General features: G+C 35.8%; 1 protein-coding gene and 1 long non-coding RNA gene across 2 annotated transcripts; one reads left to right on the top strand and one right to left on the bottom strand.

Moving 5' to 3' along the window:
- The first annotated feature begins 626 nt into the window (after positions 1–626).
- On the top strand, positions 627–11,198 carry LOC132599359 (serine/threonine-protein kinase STY46-like). Its single transcript, XM_060312695.1, has 16 exons — positions 627–1,331; positions 1,676–1,790; positions 2,037–2,104; positions 2,237–2,356; positions 2,656–2,710; positions 3,186–3,296; positions 3,525–3,575; positions 4,815–4,981; positions 5,061–5,168; positions 7,514–7,587; positions 7,734–7,909; positions 9,276–9,371; positions 10,084–10,164; positions 10,259–10,312; positions 10,446–10,580; positions 10,900–11,198. The coding sequence occupies exons 1-16, from the start codon at positions 1,132–1,134 to the stop codon at positions 10,978–10,980; spliced, it is 1,692 nt and encodes a 563-aa protein (XP_060168678.1). The 5' UTR covers positions 627–1,131; the 3' UTR covers positions 10,981–11,198.
- On the bottom strand, positions 5,361–7,507 carry LOC132599360 (uncharacterized). Its single transcript, XR_009566810.1, has 2 exons — positions 6,821–7,507; positions 5,361–5,700 (listed from the first exon to the last, which is right to left on the bottom strand). It is a non-coding gene; the product is annotated as an uncharacterized LOC132599360 (long non-coding RNA).
- Positions 11,199–13,763: the final 2,565 nt, after the last annotated feature.

Raw genomic sequence — 13,763 nt, 5'->3', positions numbered from 1 at the left:
TCCTTTTACATAATAACCAGTGTATTATTATTCTTTAACTCACAATTCATGTATCATTACGAATTCAACCATAAAAATCCCTGCTACTGTATAATAATTCTTGTATTATTAAAAGTGATTTGGATATATATATTATCAAAATGGTTATCTCCATCAACAAATCTTGTATATAAAAACCAAATAATTTAATGGACTATAATTAATGTTTTAAGGATACCGTTGTTTCAATCGGATGTAGTTATTTCAGAATATTTATAATATCCTTTTAATATAAGCTCATTTATTTTTTCATCGCATAAACAAATTATAATTTTCGTATGACTAGATCATAAATCAAACAACCCATAATTATCGCGTAAAACGTCCTCTATATTACCATATTTGTTTACTAGCTCATACTCGTATTTACTATAAACACTAAATTTATCTTCAGTGCATAAAATTAATAAATTCTTAAAACTTATCACCTACTTATGTACAGTTCGCCTGAAAAAGACTAGATACACGCACGCTGTTGCAACAGTGGATCCGCCGATCACGTTTATGTGAATGCTCATTGGCTATTCTTGCTGTGAGCTTTGGCTAGTATTCCCGGAGAATATCCATAATTGCTTCTTTTTTAATATTTTCTCTCCATTAATTATATTTATGACACTACCACTTATGGGTTTAATCATCACAAGTACTTAGCCATCGCCACCCAAATAGAGAATATTAATCAAGATCATATTTAGGGAAGGGTAATTAACACGCTACAAAAGGAGAGCCGAAGATAAAGCAAATCCACGTCAACTTGACCGTGCGCCGCGGTCACATTCATCTTTCCAAAAAACCAAACCCCTTCTCCGCCTCCAGGTCAAAAAGGGCCCACCAACACAACACAATACAATTAATACAATAAGGAGAAAAACCGATATGAATAATAGAATGAAAAGATCTTCCTCAAAATCACTCTCCACCGCCGTTTGTCTCATTTTTTTTTCTTCTTCAACAAACATGCACCTTTGATTCATACGAATAAATACATATATTCGTGTAATTTTGATCTCCACGAGGAAGATTCTAGAATATAGGACGATTTTATTCACTTTACGTAAACTGCACCGGTACGGTACCACCGTTGTTAGTGAAATGGCGATGGAGGATAACGAGAGTTGTGGCAGTAGAGCGGTGGATTTGGCGACTAATACCAGTGGTCGTCATCAGAGAAAAAAATTGGAGGTTTACAATGAGGTTCTAAGGAGGCTTAAGGAATCGAACTACTACGACGAGGCTTTACAACCTGGCTTTGACGATCAACTTTGGGCTCATTTCAATCGCCTTCCCACTCGGTATTATAACTTTACCTTTCTCTCTACCTTCTGATATGATGATCTCCAATGTATGTGTGTTTATTTGGATATTGAGTACCGTTGTCATTCACATTTGTGTGCTTACTTATCATATTTATCAAGTTTTAGAAGTTGATAATATCACTTATTGTTATGGTTAAAAGAATTAGGCAAATGAATTTGATAAGTAGTTCAGTACTGTATACCTTCCTTGCAGATATGTGAATGTGTGGGCTTTTAGATGCACGACGTTGTGAAATGCTGAATATATACTAGTGCCACAGCCAAAATTGATTGATCAATTAATTAATTGTTTTTTTTTTTTTTTTTTGGTTGCATTTAAGGTATGCGGTAGATGTGAATGTTGAAAGGGCAGAAGATGTACTCACACACAAGCGATTACTACATCTTGCACATGATCCAGCTAATAGACCTGCCTTTGAAGTCCGGTTGGTGCAGGTAAGTTACTTTTACAAGATAACACCTTGTTGTTGCTTTTTCTTTTGATATGGTGTACATTAAAATATGCCTTTTGGATTTAAGGACGGTGTATTAGATGTTCTTTCATTCTAAGTAGTTCACTGGGACAATGCATGTCCACGTTATCTTGGTCATTTGTATGTTATTTTTATAGTTGCTTGTTCGGTATCTAATTAATCCCAGTTTATGCTAGTTGTGGATTGAATCGAACTTGGCATCACGCAGGTTGCTCCCGTTCCTGATGAAAACTATTCTGTTTATTCGGGCTCTGCAAAGAAGGAAGTTAGCAGAAGGTCATTATACTCTTTTGACTACCTAGTGATTAATTGAAGCCCTTTTCCATTGTTTAAGTCTCCTTCAGTATAATTTTGAATTCTTAGTTGTCATAGACTATGCTAAATAGTTACCTCCCTTTTGATATGTAGTGTCCATCCTCCACCTGCCTTTGGTTCTTCTCCTAATCTTGAAGCCCTTGCTTGCGAAGTTATCAAATCTGAAGTTCAAGATGAAGATGAAGATGCTCCTCCTTGTGCAAATATTTCACGGTAAAATTTTGATATTTCACACTTTTTCTTAGTTTGTGTAACTACATTTATCCTATATAGCACCCAGTACTGTTTTTAGGATAATAGAGATCGAGGACAACTATAAAACTTCTTGAAAAACCAATCCAATTTACGCCAAAATCCATGTATATCTTGTCATCACTGTGATGTCCAAGTATGACTGTCACCCACTTGACAATTTTGGTATCAAAATTCATCAAGTAATTTCACTTCTTTCCCTTTTCTTGCTACATGCCGCTTTGATGAGTATGGAGCGTTAAATTTAAATTATTATGCAGGCCCATGCATGAAATAACATTCTCAACGGATGACAAGCCGAAGCTTCTCAGCCAGGTAATTGATGCGCTTAATTTATTCAATACACTATGTGCTTGATGAAATGTATTCCATTTGTTGGTAGACATTGGATACATTAAGTACTTGATTTTACATAAAGAACGGTCTATTTATTATTGAAACCAATTGTTGACCAGTCAACATGTATAGTTTTTAATTCTTTATGTAGATATAATTCAGGACCTTGATTTACGAAGGCAAGGCTTTGTGTGTTCCCTTTGTTTCATGAAACAGATAACTCTCATCTTACTATAGATTTCAAAATGTTGCATGATCTGGAATGCGCAAGTAAAGCAGACATAATCATATTTGATTGCGCACTAGAATTCATATAAATTGCCAGCCTTCTTGGCATTGTTAGGCTTGTGCAGTGAGAAAGGATTGTCTATTGCTAGAAAACAAGTAGTGCTTTGTATTAGTTTCTATCTCATAAAGAAGAAATCTGAAAAAGATGAACCTTTGTATATGACAGTTAACTTCATTACTAGCTGAGCTTGGGCTGAACATCCAGGAAGCACATGCCTTTTCCACTGTGGATGGCTACTCCCTAGATGTCTTTGTTGTTGATGGTTGGCCCTATGAGGTATATCTCCGAAATTATATCCTCATTTGCTGACCAGGTCACTTTGATCTGGATTCAAGCCTGTTATGTTTTATGACCTAATATCAGGAAGTGACAGATAATTTATGCATGGCTTAAAGTTCTGTTTCCATTATCACCTTCCATGGTTTCTAGGGCATGGTCGGGGTTGTCTGTTATTCCTTCTGATCTCATGTCCCCAATGGAACATTTATTTCTCTTTCTTATCAGGAAGTTGTGCAACTTCGAACTGCATTGGAGAGTGAAATCTTGAGAAATGAGGTACTTTATTCCTGTTATTTTGTTGTATACAATGACATTGATATTGTGCCGAGATTTCTGTATACGTTTTTTCTTCACTAGTTAAATCCAACTAATGTATAAAGGAATTTGGCATTGATTCTTTGAAAATAGAAGTATCATTCTCCAATCAGAATGACTTCCGGAACCTTAGACTTTGTTAAAGCTGTTTTGCTCTGGGGTCCTTCAGTCAAATATTCTTTCCTGGCGATCAAGTGTTGTATCATGCTGGATAGAATTTGTGTGGTCAAACCGTGCTGTTATTACTGTCACTCCTTGGGACTAAAGCCCTCTGTTGTTTTTTTACTTATTTTTCTGGTTCTTTTTTTTTCTTCTTTGGCGAGACAATTGTTCTCAAGTCCTAAGGTTATGTATGTTGCTAGATTAATTTTTCAATATAGTTGCTTCTAGCAAAGTTTGGTTATACAAGATGCATGAACATCTGAAAATCTAGTTTAGTTAGACAAATCAATTATAAAATAATGTGAAGATTGATCCATAATGGCATATTGGTCGGCGTTAAATTGTGAAATGCTAGCTTATGAGCTCCCTGATTTTAGTACTTCTAATGCGTTTCATATATTTGGGTGCAATAAGAGAGAAAATACCATGATTTCTTGCGAGAGGCACCCTCATGATCTTAAGGGACATCTACTTAAAGACACGGAATAATGGATAAAAAGTGGCTTGCACATGATTGGAGTCCCCAGAATTACTTCAGTTTTATGTTTGTGTCCAAACCTATAGGCTTCTGGATGCTTCCATGAGATCCTGGAACAGGGAAAGGAGCAGCCATGAGTTAACCATGCCTTGATCATTTGTTAATTGTACATCTGAGGCATCACACATGAATGTGCACTTATGCTTATTTGAGTGCAGAAATATACTTTAGGGCTTCAAACCTAATGCCACAAAAGTTACTCATGCTGTCCTCACTCTTGTGCTCATAATAAGTAGGTTTTCGTGAGACTTGACCAATGGTTTGTTATCTGTATTGATAGATTCATGTTGTAGATAACTTTTGAATTATAGTTCCTATCTCCTAGAATAATATACTAGAAGCTGTACTAAGAACAGATCTCTTGCCGTTTCATAATGATGACACTTCTGCAGTTGCTAGAATAAGGCGTTTCCTCGCTCTCCTTTTTGAGCAATATAAGTTTTTGCCAGTTGTCTGTAAGTTTTGTGTACTTATCATTTAACAAGGGTAGCTCCATGCAGAAATCATGGCCAAGCCCATCACAATCACTAATAATGCAGGAGCAGGACTTGATCAAATGTGAATTTGACCATTTGACAATACCTTTTGATGGCATTGATGTCTGGGAAATTGATCATCAGCTTCTAAAATTTGAATACAAGATTGCATCTGGTTCATATGGTGACTTGTAAGTTTGTTATGAGCTAAATCATTCCTCTGACCATTTTGGTTTCCTGGAGACTTAATTAATAAGGTAATTGTTTCAGATACAAAGGTACATACTGCAGTCAGGAAGTAGCTATTAAAATCCTAAAATCTGAGCGCTTGAACACAGAATTGCAGACGGAGTTCGCCCAAGAAGTGTATATCATGAGGTCTGTCTGGTTACCTCCCTATGAAGCTTATGAATTATGACTATTATTTTTGATGTACTTCTCTATGCTTAAACTGTGTTAAGACAATGTGGTTGTCACGCCCCAAAATGGGTTGCGACGTGACCAGCACCCAGTGCCTACAAACTTACACCGAGCGAACCATTATGACATAATAAGTAACCCCAACTCATATTCAACTAACTCAATTAATTAACTTAATAAAAATATGAGACAAAATAAAATAACTCCCTTCACGATCAAAGTACATCAAAACGTAAAGTAAACATAATTAGAAATGTCATTCGCTATGCCATATGAGTACCCACTGCCCAAAATGATACAAAATCTCTATGGAGTCTCTATGACGCTACGAATGAAATAATAAAGTTACGGTGGTAATCCCGCACTATACAAAAGTATACAACTGAAATAAAGTGATCCACGAGTGCAAAAGTGGCCCCACCAAAATGAGAAAGCTGCAGGAACTCTAACTCGCACGTTGACCGTCCTGCACCTGACCGCTTGCTAAAACCTGACATCATTTAAAACAAACGATGCATGAGTATTGGAATACTCAGATATGCGTCATAACCGCCACTCGTGGTGGGGTAAGAGTTATGCAATATAAATGAAGGAAATAACAAGTGCATGAAAGACAAATCAAATAAACATTATAATTCACTAGAGTATGTAATGAAACACCAGTTACTTTATAACATATTTAGGATTTTAAAACATCTCAAGTGTCATAGTTCTGATCCATATTTCGAGTCTCAAAATCATGTGATGTATACACTCAGGACGCCATCTGCTAGGCCTGACGTATTCTCCCCGCCAGATAGGCTATGATACACCGGGGTACAGAACCCACATGCCCAATCATCCCCTCGACCGGGTGAGCAATGGCACACCGGGGAGTAGAACCCACGGGTCCGGTCACCCCTTCGACCAGATGAGCAAATAAATATCAAAGTCCTTAAGAGTTTGGTCATATCTATTTTATTAATCAAACTAGAGTAAATCAAATCGATTCAAGTATTACAGTAGCTTTTAAAACATAAAAGTAACTAGAAGCTCGACATACCGTGAAGTCTCCTTAATTAAGCTAAGAGTCGTTCCAAGCGTTTCAAATGGTTCTAACAACTTCAATGTACATAAATGAACTCGTATTCATAAACAACGTATCACAACTATGCCAATTTAACCAACTAAGTGTCCAACACTGTGGCAAAATTTTCAAAAATTCAATATTCATGTGATGTCTTGGTTAATCACCCTCATTAATTCCATCAATCACGTTGATACATTCATTCGAGCTGTATAAGTCTACCATTTAAACCCATAGACACTATTCATCATCTCTTTCACTAATTTCATACCCTTTATTACTATCAAGCTAGGGTTTTGTATTTAAAGTCACTCCAACCACCACCAACTCAAATAATACCTTTCACCACCATAGATACTCATAAAGAACTCATATTTATAATTTATAAGTGTAGAAATTACCTTGAAGAAAATCCAAAAATCAACTTTAGGGATTTTTGAAAACTCTAGGTGTTCTTGCTAAAATCTAGCCAATCTATAAATGTAGTGGAGTTAATATAGGTATTAACTAGCTCCACACACACAAAATAGTGAACAAAACTCACCTTGGATGTTTCACAAAGTGCTTCAGCGGAGAGACCCTTTCACTGCTCAGTTCTGGTGCAATTTTTCCCTTGGCAGTGATACTATCACTAGGTCCTAATGTTTTGAGACCAAATAAGACCAAATAATTTTATATAGGTATAAGGGTAAAGGTGACCCCACGTGATAAGTTAGTAAGCTCCTAGAATTAAATTGTATCTATTTTGTCCATTTCTCAAGACTATATACTAATAAAAGAATATCAAAACAAAGTTGCTTCTTCCACTTCACTCAAGACCCTTTCAACATCAGTTACATGCCTTAAGTGCAAAGAGAGAATAAATAATTAAATAAATAAACTCCAGTAGTGTCATTATACTTCACAACCAAATAGTCATCTCCCCCTTTCTTTTTCCTAACATAAGTATATACTTATACGATGTCAGGTAAACTCGAACCATGTTATGTAGTATTAACATGTTCATAGATATTTTTCTAGTCTATCATCTTCATCGGCACGTAAAACGAATTTATTAATGCACTTTATAATGTCAAACTTAAATCGAAATTTACCGAAGACTACGATAAAACCTTACGAAATTTTCAGTCACTACAGTGGTATTATTGTCACTTTCCAATATCCTTTACTTAGAAGATTATGCACCATGTCAAGTCGTTATTTTTCCTCTGATACTGTGTTTCATTTGTACTTGCAGAAAAGTTCGTCACAAGAACGTTGTGCAATTCATAGGGGCTTGTACTAGGCCTCCTAACTTGTGTATAGTAACAGGTATTAAATATCATATTCAGGTCCTCTCCACAGGCATAATTGTTTCAAAATCGCCAATTGTTACTGTTTTCGAGACCATTTCCCCATATCTATTTCAGTCTGAGTTTCTTATACTATTTGTTTATTTTACATTTCTTTGGCTGTAGAGTACATGTCTGGGGGAAGCGTATATGACTACTTACACAAACAAAGGGGCAGTTTTAAACTACCTACTCTGCTTAAAGTAGCGATTGATGTATCCAAAGGGATGAACTACCTGCATCAAAATAATATTATACATAGGGACTTGAAGGCTGCCAATCTACTGATGGATGAAAATGAAGTAAGATGCTATTCTCAATTAGACTGAAAACCGTATACTTTGTGTGCTGTATTATTGCTAAATGTTTTCAGTTGCTGTGGTGTATCAACGATTGACCAATTTGTACTAGTCTATTTTGATCATGTCTAACTAACTACGCTTCTAAATATTGATTTCTTATTTTCTTTTGCGCAAATGTATAACCTTTGGCTAGTACTCAAGGACCAACAACATGAAAGAGGCTTATTTCTTGAACGAATATAAGGTAGCTATCCGAGATGTCACCAAGGATACAGAAAGCTGCTTATTTAATAGTACTGTTGATTACATTTTGTTATTCACTCTTCTGCTTAGCAATAATGGGCCACTTGAACTTGGGACATTTGCCAAAGTTTTTATTATCAGCCTATGGGAAATCTGCTAAAGGTGAACCATTGTGGTCGCAGTAGATATATGAAATAGTGATATGACTCTGTTTACTTCGAGTTTTTTTTATGAAAAATATGTTGCTTTTCTAGAAAATATTGGAGAACACAAGCAAGTTTTGAGGCTATTTTTGTTACTAAATGCTATGACAGAACGGAAGTAATAAAACATTTGTAAGTCCAAAGCCTCCTTGAAGGAAAAACACTAAGGGTCTAAAAGGCTGACATGCTGTAATTCAACATGTAGTTTCAGTTACCTCCATGTCTGAGATTGTAAAATGACTCCACTTCTCGCTACAGACATAGTCTAACATTGGAGACAAATGTGCAAAGTGAATTAAGGAAGCAATTGCTTCCTTTTATCCAAACTTTTCATTCGTTACATCAAAATTTTCAATTAAGCTTCTCCTTGAAATTCAGTTCATAACATTTGAGTTCAAAGGTGCCAAATTAAGGCTGTAAACTTTTATTTATCCTGTAACCTTTCACTTATAGTCTAGCTATCAACTTAGTTTCACCTTGAAATCCCTTTTAATTTGAGTTAAAACATTTGGTCAGTGTACCTAGGCTTAATAAAATATGTGCTTTGGGCATTCGTGGTTCTATTATAGATTTACTTTGTTGGCTTGTAATTAGTGCTTCATCCGCCCTATGATATTCTGAAATCAGTTGGTGGAATATTTTGAGGCTAAAATTAGATTTCAGTTGTTTGTAATCAGTAATTTGCTATAATTTTCTCGGAATATAAGTGGATCATGTTATTCTTTCAACTGAAAGAATCACTTGGTGATGCTTGACTAAGTGTGAAATTACCCAATGTACCATTTTTATCAGCTTTATATTTCTTAAGTGGGTATCCAAAAATAATTAAATTCAAGCTGTATCTTTTGTAGTTTAATCAAGGTCAATATAACCCAGACTAGTCAGTTGCTTATCATGTTTTACCTAATATCTTTTTTCAGGTCATTAAAGTGGCTGATTTTGGTGTTGCCAGGGTAAAGGCACAAACCGGTGTCATGACGGCAGAGACCGGGACTTATAGATGGATGGCCCCTGAGGTATGTCTACGGTTACAAACTAATCTTAAATGCTTACATTGGGAAGAAAACACAGCTTATTATGGAGCATAAGTTTTGTTATATTTCCATCATAGGAATTAGAGGAGGTTGAAACTATGTAGTACCTATCAGTTTTTTTATTGTTTTTGTTTAATTGAAGTGTTGTGGTTACAAGCACTGGATATCAACTCTCTGCCCAGTTGATTGATGAATTCAAACTCTAATATGTTGTCTATAGTGGTGGCTCTGGGGTTTTTGGCTGTTTGAAGTGTGTGGCTGTAGAAGTCTGAGGTATTTTGTTGGTTGTTACTGGCCAAGAAATCCAGAATGTGTTAGGTATAGCTCGTAGGTGTCATTGGTTGTGGATGAAACGTAACGAGGTTGTGCTTAGTGGGTATATGCAGCGGTGATCAAGGATTTTTTGGCTGCTTGAGGCAAGTCCGGTGGTGTTAAAGACTCCCTGTTATTTTGGTATAAGATATGTGTCCGTGTAAGCCACTGAAGTTGCTTGAATAGTAGTTAAACTAGATGGAGCATGCGAAGGGTTATAGAAACTCGGCAGAAAACAACCAGTTAGTTATTTGTAGCACTCGTGAGTTCTTTTAAATGAGGAAGTTACATCATTATTTTCTCTTAAAAGAAAAAGAAAAAAAAAACTAGTAGGATGGTTAGACTAGCTGCATTGGCTTATTTCAGATCTTTCTTCTTGAAGGTAATAGAACACAAGCCCTATGATCACAAAGCAGACATATTCAGTTTTGGGGTTGTGCTATGGGAGTTGCTGACAGGAAAGGTACTAATATGTGATTGGAAAATTTTGAATTAGCCCGTGTTTGTTGTTTGTATTCTTGGTTTATACTTATGTTCACTTGATTTGGTTTACCCAGCTTCCATATGAGTACTTAACCCCATTGCAAGCTGCTATCGGAGTGGTCCAGAAGGTAATGTTTCTTTTGTTTAATTTTATTTATTTGTAATGCATAATGGTTGATTGCGTATTGCTCGCTCATCACATATTCACATGCATAGATACACACAAATAATATGGTACTATTAATTTTCTAATTGCTTCAGGGTTTGCGTCCAACTATACCCAAGCACACTCCTCCCAAACTTGCTGAGCTGCTTGAGACATGCTGGCAGCAAGAGCCAACATCCAGACCTGACTTTTCTGAAATAGTAGATATTTTGCACCAAATAGCAATAGAGGTTTGTGTTTTCTGGCATTAATAATTATTTGTTTTTACTTGGTGATAAATGCAGAATACACATCATGAATTGGATTTACTGGGAGTTAAAGGGGGATTGATTTGCTTTTGCCAAACATCTTTCAGTTAATTTTAAATTGATTATTTTCTGTCAAATCACCAACTCATGCTGATAATATAATTTTTTCTTAAAACCTGCTTCTTCATTTACCATAGTGTTGTTTTTCGCTTTTAATTTCAATTATTTACCCAAGGTCCACACAAACACATATGGACATTTAGCAGTCTATTATCTCGGTAACACTTAAACATGCGGTCAGGTTGGACATGATAGAGCAGATCGTTGCAAGGAGAAGTCAGCTGGAGGATTCTTTTCATCCCTTAGACGTGGACATCATTGAGTAGATGCAGCACTCATACAGAATGATGATAACTTTTTATTTACTCCTAATTACATGTTTTTAGCCTTATAATTAATTCATACTGTACAGGTTCTTTTCCCTGATCGATGTTCCAATAGTGAGAAGATTTTTTTTTTTTTTTTTGCATTTCTTTGAACAAGTGCTTGTTATAAGTAACTGTCTTTCGGCCGCTTGAAAGACTTTAGAATTGGACCAAATTAGATCTAATCTAATTTTGCGAGTATCCTGTCAACATGCTCAACTTCATGCGGAACTTCCTTTGAGTTGTGAGTAACTTCCATCACCAAACACTTAGCTTCTTGAGAATGGGTGGGTCAGCGTCAATTGTTAAGCGCTAAACACTACACATGGCTTGCAATCTGAACAAAAGTTAAGACTTCATGTATACTTGTATTCAAATGTGTATTTGGGTTTTGTCCTGTGTATATTATTGTTTCAGGTTTCTAGTTGTTTTGAATGTGTCGTTAACTGTTTATTCATATTAGTCTTTAGTGTACGCATATTAATGAGAATAAACTTTATAAATGACATAAAAATTATATTGTAAAAGTGGATAACAAATTGCAAGTTTCAAAATGATAAGTGTTAATTTCTTTTTGGGTTTTGATCATTCTATTGGTTCTCTTATTAAAGAGAACAAACTTTAATAACAACACAAATTATTATAATATAAAAAGTAACAACAAACTGTAAGTTCCGAAATAACAAATGTCAATTTTATTTAGGGGTTTGATCATTCTAGGGGTTCTTGCTTCAATTGGTTTTGGTACTTGCTTCATTGTACAAAAGTGATATACGGTAGCGTTTGATTGAGAGGTGAGAAGGTTGTTCAGCTTTACGTGAGTACTTAGGTTAGGTATGTGCATTATATGTATATTTCATGTAAGTTATTACGAATTGTGTTTGATATATAGTTCACCAACTATTGTAAATTCAGTATTCGCATTTTACGTATTTTATGGTACTCCTGATTCTATTCACACCTTAGTAATCACATAAGCATCCAAACACCAACAATTATGAACAATCCTTAGAGTTGTAATTACGGTATTGTGAATGTAAAACATAGTTTCAATGATTAGAGTTGTAATTACGGTATTTTGAATGTAAAACATAGTTTCAATGATTTTGATAATTTAAAACTCCTTCCCAGTTAGAAAAACAAACAATAGTGTAACACCTCGTGCATTCGGGCTAAGGTTTGACTCGTAAGATGGGGGTATACTGAACCCAATATGAGTAATGTAGAAAGGGTGTTTGAAACCTAATCAAGTCATAAGAAGAGTCCTTGGGCAAAGTAAAGTCGGAAGCTACCCTACGAAACATGTTTTCAAGTGAGTTTGCACCACGTCTCACTTAAAGTGAGTATATGGAAAAATCTATAAAGAATTTGGGAAAACTTCCTTCACGAAAGTTGTAGATCTTTGAAATACCTTTTCAATGGTATATTATGTACGATTTTCTAAATAGTGTTCTGCTGCTCCGTAAACACGTAAAATGGGCCGTAAAAATTCCCAAAATATCGAGCACAATGTTAGGGTTTTATGGTATGATTTATGGGCCGTAAAATGGGACAAAAATGAGCATAAAACGGGTCCAACAACAACTTTAAAACTTCGTTTTTTGGCCTTTCACTTCATTCTTCACATCCTCAAGCCCTAGAATGACCATTCTCTCTTCCCATCACCCTCTTACACCAAGGTAAGCCTCTTCCAAGTTATACAAGTGTTTCTAACATCAACACATGAATTCTGAGTGAAAATCCATTATTCCTAACTGTAACGATCTGCTTGGTCGTTATTAACACTTTCGCAGTCCATGTATTGAAACCAAGTTTCGTGTCGTAAAAGGCTAGCCCACTAGGAAGTTTTACATATAATTAAAATCATGATCAAATCCGTAGAAGTTAAAAGATGTGGGCTCGGGTAAGGACCTTTCGCCGCAGCGGTGCAGTGACCGACGCAGCCGGTCCGTTGCAGCGGGAAATCCCACAGCTAGACCAGTAATAAAAACCTCATTCCGGAATTTTAACCCACTCTTCCACAAAACCTTATTCTAAGCTATCACTTGTGAGGATTCTTGGATAGAACACTCGGAAACTTCACCAAGGTAAACCCTCAAACACCATTCTTGTTGTGAATTCGTAAAGATAATTCTTCCTGTATTGTCTTTCAGGAGTAATAAAATGAGGAGTCTTAATCTTTGTTTTCACCTAGAAAATGTAAGGAGTAATCTTGAACAAAAACCCTGTATTTTCATAAACTTCGCTAACAATATTGTTTAGGAAGATGAAACAAGCACAAATAATGATTCTTCAATGCGTAAGAGGAAGGGTTGTCCGTATATAACTTAGAAATATTAGTAACCGTGGAGTCTAGATTACCATGCATGCTTGATTTTGACTCTTGTTTCGGGTTCGTGAAATTCCTAGAATTCTCTGTCAAGGCTTCCGGTTCGAGAATGCGATATGAGGAGATCTCATGAACGTTCGTGACAGTTGCTCAGCACCGAGATAAGTTATGATTTACTTGAGTTAAACTTTGATTAGTGAGTTGTATTCCATCAGATGTATGAATGGGTGCCTTGGTTGTGTGAAGAGGTTGGTTGTTATTTATGCATGTTCAATTGAATTAAGCACTCCTTCCTCCCAATAATTATGGGTTTCGTCATGCAGGCAAAGCAAAAATTTCCCATCCCTATTGATTTACATTTCTTTCTAGAAGCAATTCACAACCTATTGATCATAACAGGTAAATAGAGAT

The sequence above is a fragment of the Lycium barbarum genome, chromosome 6, assembly GCF_019175385.1.
Source record: "Lycium barbarum isolate Lr01 chromosome 6, ASM1917538v2, whole genome shotgun sequence".
Classification (NCBI taxonomy): domain Eukaryota; kingdom Viridiplantae; phylum Streptophyta; class Magnoliopsida; order Solanales; family Solanaceae; genus Lycium; species Lycium barbarum.
This window is presented reverse-complemented; position numbering and strand designations above follow the sequence as displayed.

What these genes read in the sequence shown, in the direction of transcription:
- LOC132599359 (XM_060312695.1), top strand. Translation starts at nt 1,132, where the DNA reads ATGGCGATGGAGGATAACGAGAGTTGTGGCAGTAGAGCGGTGGATTTG. An exon ending in TTGAAGTCCGGTTGGTGCAG is followed by an intron (nt 1,791 to 2,036) that starts GTAAGTTACTTT and finishes GGCATCACGCAG; the next exon opens with GTTGCTCCCGTTCCTGATGA. An exon ending in ATAGATGGATGGCCCCTGAG is followed by an intron (nt 9,372 to 10,083) that starts GTATGTCTACGG and finishes TTCTTCTTGAAG; the next exon opens with GTAATAGAACACAAGCCCTA.